The sequence below is a fragment of the Oncorhynchus gorbuscha genome, linkage group LG23, assembly GCF_021184085.1.
Source record: "Oncorhynchus gorbuscha isolate QuinsamMale2020 ecotype Even-year linkage group LG23, OgorEven_v1.0, whole genome shotgun sequence".
In the NCBI taxonomy this organism is placed as follows: domain Eukaryota; kingdom Metazoa; phylum Chordata; class Actinopteri; order Salmoniformes; family Salmonidae; genus Oncorhynchus; species Oncorhynchus gorbuscha.
The window spans coordinates 13,878,644-13,892,932 of record NC_060195.1 but is presented as its reverse complement, the minus strand read 5'-3'; the positions used below and the strand labels follow the sequence as shown (position 1 = coordinate 13,892,932).

At 52.0% G+C, this 14,289-nt stretch overlaps 1 protein-coding gene across 1 annotated transcript in view; it reads left to right on the top strand.

The window, feature by feature from the left end:
* Positions 1-14,024, top strand: part of LOC124011137 (ephrin-B1-like) — a 209,548-nt gene extending 195,524 nt beyond the window's left edge. The window contains exon 5 of the mRNA XM_046324199.1: positions 13,514-14,024. Within this exon, the coding sequence (XP_046180155.1) occupies positions 13,514-13,920 (407 nt within the window). The 3' untranslated portion in view covers positions 13,921-14,024. The remainder of the gene's footprint in view (positions 1-13,513) is intronic.
* Positions 14,025-14,289: the final 265 nt, after the last annotated feature.

Here is a 14,289-nt window from a genome sequence, read left to right as displayed (position 1 = left end):
TCCTCCCCATAACCACCTCATCCCCTCTCCTCCCCATCACCACCCCACCCCCCTCTCCTCCCCATCACCACCTCATCCCCCTCTCCTCCCCATCACCACCTCATCCCCCTCTCCTCCCCATCACCACCTCATCCCCTCTCCTCCCCATCACCACCTCACCCCCTCTCCTCCCCATCCCCACCTCACCCCCTCTCCTCCCCATCCCCCTCAACTCTCTCCTCTCCATCCCCCCTCACCCCTCTCCTCCCCATCACCACCTCATCCCCCCTCATCACCACCTCATCCCCCTCTCCTCCCCATTACCACCTCATCCCCCTCTCCTCCCCATTACCACCTCATCCCCTCTCCTCCCCATAACCACCTCATCCCCCTCTCCTCCCCATTACCACCTCACCCCCTCTCCTCCCCATCACCACCTCATCCCCCTCTCCTCCCCATCACCACCTCATCCCCCCTCTCCTCCCCATCACCACCTCATCCCCCCTCTCCTCCCCATTACCACCTCACCCCCTCTCCTCCCCATCACCACCTCATCCCCTCTCCGCCCATCACCACCTCATCCCCTCTCCTCCCCATCACCACCTCATCCCCTCCTCCCCATCACCACCTCATCCCCCTCTCCTCCCCATTACCACCTCATCCCCCTCTCCTCCCCATCACCACCTCATCCCTCTCTCCTCCCCATCACCACCTCATCCCCCTCATCACCACCTCATCCCCCTCCTCCCCATTACCACCTCATCCCCCTCTCCTCCCCATTACCACCTCATCCCCCTCTCCTCCCCATAACCACCTCATCCCCCTCTCCTCCCCATTACCACCTCACCCCCCTCTCCTCCCCATCACCACCTCATCCCCCTCTCCTCCCCATCACCACCTCATCCCCCTCTCCTCCCCATCACCACCTCATCCCCTCTCCTCCCCATAACCACCTCATCCCCTCTCCTCCCCATTACCACCTCACCCCCTCTCCTCCCCATCACCACCTCATCCCCCTCTCCGCCCCCATCACCACCTCATCCCCCTCTCCTCCCCATCACCACCTCATCCCCTCCTCCCCATCACCACCTCATCCCCCTCTCCTCCCCATTACCACCTCATCCCCCTCTCCTCCCATCACCACCTCATCCTCTCCTCCCCATCACCACCTCATCCCCCTCTCCTCCCCATTACCACCTCATCCCCCTCTCCTCCCCATAACCACCTCATCCCCTCCTCCCCATCACCACCCCACCCCCTCTCCTCCCCCATCACCACCTCATCCCCCTCTCCTCCCCAACACCACCTCATCCCCCTCTCCTCCCCATCACCACCTCATCCCCCTCTCCTCCCCATCACCACCTCATCCCCCTCTCCTCCCCATCACCACCTCACCCCCTCTCCTCCCCATCCCCACCTCACCCCCTCTCCTCCCCATCCCCCCTCAACTCTCTCCTCTCCATCCCCCCTCCCCTCTCCTCCCCATCACCACCTCATCCCCCTCATCACCACCTCATCCCCTCTCCTCCCCATTACCACCTCATCCCCTCTCCTCCCCATTACCACCTCATCCCCCTCTCCTCCCCATAACCACCTCATCCCCTCTCCTCCCCATTACCACCTCATCCCCCCTCTCCTCCCCATCACCACCTCATCCCCTCTCCTCCCCATCACCACCTCATCCCCCTCTCCTCCCCATCACCACCTCATCCCCTCTCCTCCCCATCACCACCTCATCCCCCCTCTCCTCCCCATTACCACCTCATCCCCCTCTCCTCCCCATCACCACCTCATCCCACTCTCCTCCCCATTACCACCTCATCCCCCTCCTCCCCATAACCACCTCATCCCCCTCTCCTCCCCATCACCACCCCACCCCCTCTCCTCCCCATCACCACCTCATCCCCTCCCTCCCCATCACCACCTCATCCCCTCTCCTCCCCATCACCACCTCATCCCCCTCTCCTCCCCATCACCACCTCATCCCCCTCTCCTCCCCATCACCACCTCACCCCCTCTCCTCCCCATCCCCACCTCACCCCCTCTCCTCCCCATCCCCCCTCAACTCTCTCCTCTCCATCCCCCCTCACCCCCTCTCCTCCCCATCACCACCTCATCCCCTCATCACCACCTCATCCCCTCTCCTCCCCATTACCACCTCATCCCCCTCCTCCCCATTACCACCTCATCCCCCTCTCCTCCCCATAACCACCTCATCCCCCTCTCCTCCCCATTACCACCTCACCCCCCTCCTCCCCATCACCACCTCATCCCCCTCTCCTCCCCATCACCACCTCATCCCCTCTCCTCCCATCACCACCTCATCCCCTCTCCTCCCCATCACCACCTCATCCCCTCTCCTCCCCATCACCACCTCATCCCCTCTCCTCCCCATCACCACCTCATCCCCTCTCCTCCCCATCACCACCTCATCCCCCTCTCCTCCCCATCACCACCTCATCCCCTCTCCTCCCCATCACCACCTCATCCCCTCTCCTCCCCATCACCACCTCATCCCCCTCTCCATCCCATTACCACCTCATCCCCCCTCTCCTCCCCATAACCACCTCATCCCCCTCTCCTCCCCATCAACACCTCATCCCCTCTCCTCCCCATCACCACCTCATCCCCTCTCCTCCCCATCACCACCTCATCCCCCTCTCCTCCCCATCACCACCTCATCCCCCTCTCCTCCCCATCACCACCTCATCCCCCTCTCCTCCCCATCACCACCTCATCCCCCTCTCCTCCCCATCACCACCTCATCCCCCTCTCCTCCCCATCACCACCTCATCCCCCCTCTCCTCCCCATAACCACCTCATCCCCTCTCCTCCCCATCACCACCTCATCCCCCTCTCCTCCCCATCACCACCTCATCCCCCTCTCCTCCCCATAATCACCTCATCCCCCTCTCCTCCCCATCACCACCTCATCCCCCTCTCCTCCCCATAACCACCTCATCTCCCTCTCCTCCCCATAACCACCTCATCCCCTCTCCTCCCCATAACCACCTCATCCCCTCTCCTCCCACTACACAAAGGGATGAACTCGCCTCACTTCGTGTTCTTAGGAAACTATGCAGTATTTCGTTTTTTTAATGTGTTATTTCTTACAAGTCTTATTACATACAGCAGGGAAGAACTATTGGATACAAGAGCAACGTCAATTTACCAACATTACGACCAGGAATACGACTTTCCCAAAGAGGATCCTTTGATTGGACCTCCACCCTGGACATTGGATCTAATCCCAGTAGTCGACCCAAAACAACGGTGCCGCAGAAGGGGCAGACGAACCGGCCACCTGGCCAGGCTCCTTACAAGTGCACATCGAGCAAGGGTTGCAAGTGTTGCCTTCCAGAGAGACATCAGAGATTGTAACATAATCATTGTGTAACAATGACTCATTGTGTAATCATAACAACATACAGGAACTCAAGTCCTTCTGATCACCCTACCTAGAATTCCTTATAATCAAATACGGGCCATTTTACCTACCAAGAGAATTCTCGTCAGTTATAGTCACTTCTGTGTATATTCCCCCTCAAGCGGACACGAAGACGGCCATCAAGGAACTTCGCTGGACTATATGCGAACTGCAAACCATACATCCTGAGGCTGCATTTATTGTGGCTGGGGATTTTATAACAAAGCAAATTTGAGAACAAGGCTACCTAAATTCTAACAGCATATTGATTGCGCTACGCGCATGGGAAATACCCTCGTCCACTGCTACTCTAACTTCCGCGATGCATCCAAAGCCCTCCCTTTGGCAAATCCGCCCACGACGCCATCTTGCTCCTACCTTCTTATAGGAAGAAACTCAAATAGGATGTACTAGTGACGAGAACCATTCAACGCTGGTCCGACCAATCGGAAGCCACGCTTCAAGATTGTTTTGATCATGCGGACTGGAATATGTTCCGGTCAGCCTCAGAGAACAACATTGACCTATATGTTGACTCGGTGAGTGCGTTTATAAAGAAGTGCATTGGAGATATTGTACTCACTGTGACTATTAAAACCTACCCTAACCAGAAACTGTGGATGGATGGCGACATTCGCGCAAAACTGAAAGCGCGAACCACCGCATTTAACCATGGAAAGAGGTCTGGGAATATGACTGAATATAAACAGTGTAGTTATTCCCTCCGCAAGGCAATCAAACAAGCTAAATGTCAGTACAGGGACAAGGTGGAGTCGCAATTCAATGGCTCAGACACAAGACGTATGTGGCAGGGTCTACAGGAAATCACAGACTACCAATAGAAAACCAGCTACTTCACGGACACCGATGTCACGCTTCCAGACAAACTAAAAACCTTCTTTGCCCACTTTGAGGATAATACAGTGCCACCGTCGCGGCCCGCTAACAAGGACTGTGCCCCCCCACACTCCTAATCGCTCCCTATCCCAGTCTGTTGTCCCCACAAGATGGCTACCATTGTTCCTGTACCCAAGAAGGCAACGATACCGCCCCGTAGCACTCACTTCTGTCGTCAGGAAGTGTTTTGAGAGACTAGTCAAGGATCATATCACCTGCACCTTACCTGACACCCTAGACCCACTTCAGTTTGCATACCGCCGCAATAGATCCACAGACGATGCAATCGCCACCACTGCACAATGCACTATCCCATCTGGACAAAAGAGTACCTGTGTAAGAATGCTGTTCATTGACTACAGCTCAGCATTCAATACTATAGTGCCCTCCAAGCTCATCATTAAGCTTGAGGCCCTGGTTCCCCACCCCACCCTGTGCAACTGGGTCTTGGAATTTCTGACAGGCCGCCCCACAGGTGGTGACGGAAGGAAACAACATCTCCACTTCACTGACCCTCAACACTGGGGCCCCACAAGGGTGCATGCTCAGCCCTCTCCTGTACTCCCTGTTCACCCACGACTGCGTGGCCATGCACGCCTCCAACTCCATCATCAAGATTGCAGACGACACAACAGTAGTGGGCTTGATTACCAACAACGACGAGACTGCCTAGAAGGAGAAGGTGAGGGCTCTGGGAGTGTGGTGTCAGGAAAATAACACACATTGAGGGGACAATAGTGGAGGTGGACAGTTTTAAGTTCCTCGGCGTACACATCACAGACAAACAGACAGTGTGGTGAAGAAGGCGCAACGGCACCTCTTCAACCTCAGGAGGCTGAAGAAATTTGTCTTGTCACCTAAAACCCTGACAAACTTTTACAGATGCACAATCGAGAGCATCCTGTCAGGCTGTATTACAACCGTAGGGCTATCCAGAGGATGGTGCGGTCTGCACAATGCATCACCAGGGGCAAACTACCTAACCTCCATGACACCGACAGCACCCGATGTCACAGGAAGGCCAAAAAGATCATCAAGGACATCAACCACCCGAGCCACTGCGTGTTCACCCGCTTTATTCCAGAAGGAAAGGTCGGTACAGGTGCATCACAGCTGAGACGAGAGACTGAAAAACTGTCATGTTTTGTCTTATATCATCTTGTCATTTTGCTTTTCCTTCTGTTCGTTTTCCCCCTGCTGGTCTTTTTAGGTTTGTTCCCCTTTTTCTCTCTCCCTTCCTCTCTCTCTTCTCTCTATCGTTCCGTTCCTGCTCCCAGCTGTTCCTATTCCCCTAATCAATCATTTAGTCTTCCCACACCTGTTCCTTATCTTTTCCCCTGATTAGAGTCTCTATTTCTTCCCTTGTTTTCCGTTCCTGTCCTGTCGGATCCTTGTCTATTGTTCACCGTGCTGTGTCTGTGTATCGCCCTGTCGTGTCGTGTTTCCCTCAGATGCTGCGTGGAGAGCAGGTGTCTGAGTCTGCTAGGTTCAAGTGCCTTCCCGAGGCAACCTGCAGTTCTTGATCGAGTCTCCAGTCTGTTCTCGTCATTACGAGTGGAATTATGTCTTATGTTTGTAGAATTACTTTACTGGATTAAAGACTCTGTTTTCGCCAAGTCGCTTTTGGGTCCTCATTCACCTGCATGACAGAAGGATCCGACCAAGAATGGACCCAGCGACTATGGATTCTCTCTACTCTACTCTCGAGTTCCAGGGAGCGATGCTCGGCAGACACGAGCAGGAATTGTCTGCTGCTCGGCATGCCGTTGAGACCCTGGCCGCTCAGGTCTCCGACCTCTCAGGACAGTATCAGAGTCTTCGTCTCGTGTCACCAGCTACTTCCGGTTCTTCCGAGCCTCCGGAACCTAGGGTTAATAACCCACCATGTTATTCTGGGCAGCCCACTGAGTGCCGCTCCTTTCTCACCCAGTGTGATATTGTGTTCTCTCTCCAACCCAACACATACTCAAGAGAGAGAGCTCGGATTGCCTACGTCATATCACTCCTTACTGGTCGGGCTCGGCAGTGGGGCACAGCTATCTGGGAGGCAAGCGCTGAGTGTACTAACAATTATCTGAACTTTAAAGAGGAGATGATAAGGGTTTTTGATCGCTCAGTTTTTGAGAAAGAAGCTTCCTGGTCCCTGTCTTCCTATGTCAAGGTAATCGATCCATAACGGATTACTCTATAGAGTTTCGCACTCTTGCTGCCTCCAGTAACTGGAACGAGCAGGCGTTGCTCGCTCGTTTTCTGGAGGGACTCCACGCTAAGGTTAAGGATGAGATTCTCTCTCGGGAGGTTCCATCCAGCGTGGATTCTTTGATTGAACTCGCTATTCGCATTGAACGACGGGTAGATCTTCGTCACCGAGCTCATAGAAGAGAGCTCGCGTTAACTGTGTCTCCCCTCTCTCCGACACTACCGTCTTTCCCCACTGACTCAGGTGTTGAGCCCATGCAGCTGGGGGTATTCGCATCTCGACTAAGGAGAGGGAACGGAGAATCACCAACCGCCTCTGTCTCTATTGCGGTTCCGCTGGTCATTTTGTCATTTCATGTCCAGTTAAAGGCCAGAGCTCATCAGTAAGCGGAGGGCGACTGATAAGCGCTACTAGACGGTCCTCTCCGTCAAGTACATGTACTACCTTACCGGTCCATCTACGCTGGACCGGATCGGCAGCTTCCTGCAGTGCATTAATAGACTCTGGGGCAGAGGGCTGTTTTATGGACGAAGCCTGGGCGCGGGAACATGACATTCCTCTCAGACAGTTAGGGAGCCCACGGTCATGTTTGCCTTGGATGGTAGTCCTCTCCCCAGTATATTATGTGAAACACTACCTTTAACCCTCACTGTATCTGGTAACCATAGTGAGACCATTTCTTTTTGATTTTTTGTTCACCTTTTACACCTGTTGTTTTGGGTCATCCCTGGCTAGTGTGTCATAATCCTTCTTTTGATTGGTCTAGTAATTCTATCCTTTCCTGGAACGTTTCTTGTCATGTGAAGTGTTTAATGTCTGCTATTTCTCCTGTTTGTTCTGTCCCCTCTTCTCAGGAGGAACCTGGTGATTTGACAGGAGTGCCGGAGGAATATCATGGTCTGCGCACGGTCTTCAGTCGGTCCAGAACCAACTCCCTTCCTCCTCACCGGTCGTATGATTGTTGTTCTGATCTCTTTAAGAAGCGTTTTGCATCCGCTCCTATCCTTGTTGCACCTGACGTCACTAAACAGTTTATTGTTGAGGTTGACGCGTCGGGGTGGGCGTGGGAGGCATTCTGTCCCAGCGCTCCGATACTGACGATGGGGTCCACCCTTGTGCGTATTTTTCTCATCGCCTGTCACCGTCGGAACGTAACTATGATGTGGCTAACCGCGAACTGCTCGCCATCCGTTTAGCCCTAGGCAAATGGCGACAGTGGTTGGAGGGGCGACCGTTCCTTTTGTCGTTTGGACTGACCAAAGGAACCTTGAGTACATCCGTTCTGCCAAACGACTGAATGCGCGTCATGCTCGTTGGGCGTTGTTTTTCGCTCGTTTCGAGTTCGTTATTTCTTATTGCCCGGGTACTAAGAACACCAAGCCTCATGCTTTATCCCGTCTCTTTAGTTCTTCTGTGGCTTCTACCGATCCCGAGGGATCCTTCCTGTTGGGCGTGTTGTCGGGTTGACTGTCTGGGGAATTGAGAGACAGGTTAAGCAAGCACTCACGCACACTGCGTCGCCGCGCGCTTGTCCTAGTAACCTTCTTTTCGTTCCTGTTTCTACTCGTCTGGCTGTTCTTCAGTGGGCTCACTCTGCCAAGTTAGCTGGCCATCCCGGCGTTCGGGGGTACGCTTGCTTCTATTCGCCAGCGGTTTTGGTGGCCTACTCAGGAGCGTGACACGCGCCGTTTCGTGGCTGCGTGTTCAGACTGCGCGCAGAAAAAGTCTGGTAATTTTTTTTCTGCTTCTGCTCCTGGTCTTGCTGGGTCTCAGTCTGTTCCCTGCCATCGCATCTCTCCTGTTCTTGTTCCTGCCCTTGCTGTGTCTCAGTCTGTCCCTAGTTGTTACTCTCCTGGCCTGTTTGGTCCTGTTCGCTCGAAAGTTTTCAGTTCTCTACCCGTGTCTCATTTTTTTTTTAGAGTAGTACCCTAGTTTTCCTTTTTTTCGTTTTTCGTTACTGTCCTGAGGAGAGGAGTTGGGTTCTTTCTCGGGACGTGCTGGACCGTTTGTGATCTATGATTTCCTCCGTTGCCGCCAGTGTTCCTCCTCGAGAGCGCCAGGAGGCGCTCGGTGAGTGTGGGGGTACTGTCATGTTTTGTCTTATATCATCTTGTCATTTTGCTTTTCCTTCTGTTTTTTTTTTCCCCCTGCTGGTCTTTTTAGGTTCGTTCCCCTTTTTCTCTCTCCCTTCCTCTCTCTCTTCTCTCTATCGTTCCGTTCCTGCTCCCAGCTGTTCCTATTCCCCTAATCAATCATTTAGTCTTCCCACACCTGTTCCTTATCTTTTCCCCTGATTAGAGTCTCTATTTCTTCCCTTGTTTTCCGTTCCTGTCCTGTCGGATCCTTGTCTATTGTTCACCGTGCTGTGTCTGTGTATCGCCCTGTCGTGTCGTGTTTCCCTCAGATGCTGCGTGGAGAGCAGGTGTCTGAGTCTGATAGGTTCAAGTGCCTTCCCGAGGCAACCTGCAGTTCTTGATCGAGTCTCCAGTCTGTTCTCGTCATTACGAGTGGAATTATGTCTTATGTTTGTAGAATTACTTTACTGGATTAAAGACTCTGTTTTCGCCAAGTCGCTTTTGGGTCCTCATTCACCTGCATGACAAAAACAGCTTCTATCTCAAGGCCATCAGACTGCTATACAGCCACCACTAACACAAAGAGGCTGCTGCCTACATTGAGACCCAATCTCTAGCCACTTTAATAAATGGATCACTAGTCACTTCATACAATGCCACTCTAAATAATGCCACTTTAATCATGTTTACATATCTTACATTACTCATATCACATTTACAGTTCAACCACTCCACAAATTTCTTGTCAACAATCTATAGTTTTGGCAAGTCGGTTAGGACATCTACTTTGTGTGTGACACAAGTCATTTTTACAACAATTGTTTACAGACAGATTATTTAACAGTGGGTCAGAAGTTAACATACACTAAATTGACTGTGCCTTTTAACAGCTTGGAAAATTCCATCAAATGATGTCATGGCTTTAGAAGCTTCTGATAGGCTATTTGACATCATTTGAGCCAATTGGAGGTGAACCTGTGGATGTATTTCAAGGCCTACCTTCAAACTCAGTGCCTCTTTGCTTGACATCCTGGGAAAATCAAAATACATCATCCAAGACCTTAGAAAAAAATGGTAGACCTCCACAAGTCTGGTTCATCCTTGAGAGCAATTTCCAAACACCTGAAGGTACCACGTTCATCTGTACACCATGGGACCACGCAGCCGTCATAACGCTCAGGAAGGAGACGCGTTCTGTCTCCTACAGATGAACGTACTTTGGTGCGAAAAGTGCAAATCAATCCCAGAACAATAGCAAAGGACCTTGTGAAGATGCTGGAGGAAACAGGTCCACAAGTATCTATATCCACAGTGAAACGAGTCCTATATCGACATAACCTGAAAGGCCTTTCAGCAAGGAAGAAGCCACTGCTCCAAAACTGCCATAAAAAAGCCAGACTATGGTTTGCAACTGCACATGGGGATGATTGTACTTTTTGAAGAAATGTCCTCTGGTCTGATAAAGGAGGGACTGGTGCAATTCACAAAATAGATGGGTTTATGAGGAAGGAAAATGATGTGGATATATTGAAGCTACATCTCAAGACATTAGTCAGGAATTAAAAGCTTGGTTGCAAATGGGTCTTTTCCAAATGGACAATGACCCCAAGCATACTTCCAAAGTTGTGACAAAATGACTTAAGGACAACAAAGTCATGGAATTGGATTGGCCATTGCAAAGCCCTGACCTCAATCCTATAGAAAATGTGTGGGCAGAACTGAAAAAGCATGTGCGAGCAAGGAGGCCTACAAACCTGACTCAGTTACACCAGCTCTGTCAGGAGGAATGGGCCAAAATTCACCCAGCTTATTGTGGGAAGCTTGTGGAAGGCTATCCGAAATGTTTGACCAAAGTTAAACACATTTTTGACCCACTGCGAATGTGATGAAAGAAATAAAAGCTGAAATAAATAATTCTCTCTACTATTATTCTGACATTTCACATTCTTAAAATAAAGTGGTGATCCTAACTGACCTAAGACAGGGAATTTTTACTAGGATTAAATGTCAGGAATTGTGAAAAATTTAGTTTAAATGTATTTGGCTTAGGTGTATGTAAACTTCCGACTTCAACTGTATATACTGTATTTTATACCATCTATTGCACCTTGCCTATGCCGCTCGGCCATCGCTCATCCATATATTTATGTGTATATATTGTTGTTTATAAGGTAGTTGTTGTGGAATTGTTAGATTACTTGTTATATATTACTGCACTGTCGGAACCAGAAGCACAAGCATTTCGCTCCACTCGCAATAACATGTGCTAACCATGTGTATGTGACCAATAACATTTTATTTGATTTTATATCTCCCATGGCCTCTCGCTGGGCCTCTCACCTGGCCTCTCCGTGGGGCCTCTCCCTGTGCCTCACCTGGCCTCTCCGTGGGGCCTCTCCCTGTGCCTCTCACCTGGCTTCTCCCTGGGCCTCTCCCTGGGCCTCTCACCTGGCCTATCACCTGGCCTCTCCCTGGGCCTCTCCCTGGGCCTCTCACCTGGCCTCTCCCTGGGCCTCTCCCTGGGCCTCTCACCTGGCCTTTCACCTGGCCTCTCCCTGGGCCTCTCACCTGGCCTCTCCCTGGGCCTCTCACCTGTTCTCTCCTTGGGCCTCTCACCTGGCCTCTCCCTGGGCCTCTCACCTGGCCTCTCCCTGGGTCTCTCCCCTGGCCTCTCCCTGGACCTCTCACCTGGCCTCTCCCTGGGCCTCTCACCTGGCCTCTCACTGGGCCTCTCCCCTGCCCTCTCCCTGGGCCTCTCACCTGGCCTCTCCCTGGGCCTCCTCTCCACTGGCATCTCCCTGGGCCTCTCACCTGGCCTCTCCCCGGGCCTCTCACCTGGCCTCTCCCCGGGCCTCTCACCTGGCCTCTCCCTGGGCCTCTCCCCTGGCCTCTCCCTGGGCCTCTCACCTGGCTTCTCCCTGGGCCTCTCTCTGCGCCTCTCCACTGGCCTCTCCCTGGGTCTCTCCCCTGTACAACTGTGGCCTAGATGTTTGAAACATCTTTCTGTAGTCTAGGCTATTGGCTTGTCTGTGTCAGTCCTATTCATCTGAGTGCTGTTGGGTGTTGACCACAGATTACATTTACAGGGTCATCTTGATTTTAAACTAATTCAATTAGTTAATTTCGTTAAGCTTGGGTGGAAGGTAGCCTAGTGGTTAGAGCGTTGGGTCAGTAACCAAAAGGTTGGTGAATCAAATCCCCAAGCTGCCAAGGTCGAAATCTGTCATTCTGCCCCTGAACAAGGCAGTTAACTCACTGTTCCGAGGCCGTCATTGTAAATTAGAATGAGTTCTTAACTGACTTGCCTAGTTAAATAAAGGTTACATCAAGGTTAGATAAAGGTTACATCAAGGTTAAATAAAGGTTACATCAAGGTTAGATAAAGGTTACATCAAGGTTAGATAAAGGTTAAATCAACATACATTCCTGTAACTGAATGCACAATTGGTTGCATTCTACAAACTCACCTTTTTCTCTCATTTTCTCATTCTCTCCCTCCCCCTTTCTCATTTCCTTCTTCCCCCTCTCTCTCATTCTCCCTCTCTCTCATTCTCCCTCCCCTTTCTCATTTCCTTCTCTTTCTCATTCCCCTTTCTCATTCTCTCCTCCCCTTCTCTCATTCTCCCTCCCCTTTCTCATTCTCTCCCTCTCTCTCATTCTCATTCTCTCTCCCCCTTTCTCATTCTCATTCTCTCTCCCCTCTCTCTCATTCTCCCTCCCCTTTCTCATTTCTCTCTCTCTCCCATTCTCCCTCCCCTTTCTCATTCTCCCTCCTCTCATTCTCCCTCCCCTTTCTCATTCTCTCTCTCCCCCTCTCTCTCATTCTCCCTCCCCCTTTCTCATTCTCTCTCTCCCCCTCTCTCTCATTCTCCCTCCCCCTTTCTCATTCTCTCTCTCTCCCCCTCTCTCTCATTCTCCCTCCCCCTTTCTCATTCTCCCTCTCATTCTCCCTCTTCTCATTCTCCCTCCCCCTTTCTCATTCTCATTTTTCTCTCCCCCTCTCCTCATTCTCCCTCCCCTTTCTCATTCTCTCCTCCCTCCCTCCTCTCCCCTTTCTCATTCTCTCATTCTCCCCCCCTTTCTCATTCTCTCTCTCCCCCTCTCTCTCATTCTCCCTCCCCTTTCTCATTCTCTCTCTCCCCCTCTCTCTCATTCTCATTCCTCTCCCCCTTTCTCATTCTCCCTCCCCTTTCTCATTCTCTCTCTCCCCCTCTCTCTCATTCTCCCTCCCCCTTTCTCATTTTCTCTCTCCCCCTCTCTCTCATTCTCCCTCATTCTCCCTCCCCCTCTCTCTCATTCTCCCTCCCCCTTTCTCATTCTCTCTCTCCCCCTCTTCTCATTCTCCCTCCCCCTTTCTCATTCTCTCTCTCCCCCTCTCTCTCATTCTCCCTCCCCCTTTCTCATTTCTCCCCCTTTCTCTCTCCCCTCTCTCTCATTCTCATTCCTCTCCCCCTTTCTCATTCTCCCTCCCCTTTCTCTCTTCTCTCCCCCTCTCTCTCATTCTCCCTCCCCTTTCTCATTCTCTCTCTCCCCCTCTCTCTCATTCTCCCTCCCCTTTCTTTCTCATCTCTCTCTCTCATTCTCCCTCCCCTTTCTCATTCTCTCCCCCTCTCATTCTCTCCTCCCCCTTTCTCATTCTCCCTCCCCCTTTCTCATTCTCTCTCTCCCCCTCTCTCTCATTCTCCCTCCCCCTTTCTCATTCTCCCCCTCTCTCCATTCCCTCTCCCCCTCTCTCATTCTGTCCCCCCCCTTCTCTCTTCTCCTCCCCCTCTCTCTCATTCTCCCTCCCCTTTCTCATTCTCCCTCTTTCTCATTCTCTCTCTCCCCCCCCTCATTCTCCCTCTTTCTCATTCTTCTCTCTCCTCTCCCCCTATCTCTCATTCCCTCCCCCTCCCTCTCATTCTGTCCCCTTCTCTCTTCCCCTCCCTCCTCCAGACTCTATAAACCAGGACAACAGGTCAGGAGGTTCCAGCAGCAGTGACAGCATCCTGGGGTCAAAGGTTGCTGTGTTTTCAGCCATCGGAGCTGGCTGCATCATCTTCCTCCTCCTCATCCTCTTTCTCGTCATCCTGCTCATCAAGATGAGGAAGAGAGTCCAGAAGCACTCTCACGCCCAGCCACACCCCTCCACCATGGCACTCAGCACGCTGTCCAATCAGAGCAAGCTGCCTGGCAGCGGGGGCACAGCCGGGACGGAACCCAGTGACATCATCATCCCGCTGCGGACGGAGAATAACTACTGCCCTCACTACGAGAAGGTGAGCGGTGACTACGGACATCCTGTTTATATCGTACAGGAGATGCCTCCACAGAGCCCAGCAAACATCTACTACAAGGTCTGAGAGAGGAGGAGAGGAGCGAGCATCTACTACAAAGTCTGAGAGAGGAGGAGAGGAGCGAGCATCTACTACAAAGTCTGAGAGAGGAGGAGAGGAGCGAGCATCTACTACAAAGTCTGAGAGAGGAGGAGAGGAGCGAGCATCTACTACAAAGTCTGAGAGAGGAGGAGAGGAGCGGGCATCTACTACAAAGTCTGAGAGAGGAGGAGAGGAGAGAGCATCTACTACAAAGTCTGAGAGAGGAGGAGAGGAGCGAGCATCTACTACAAAGTCTGAGAGAGGAGGAGAGGAGAGAACATCTACTACAAAGTCTGAGAGAGGAAGAGAGGAGAGAGCATCTACTACAAAGTCTGAGAGAGGAGGAGAGGAGAG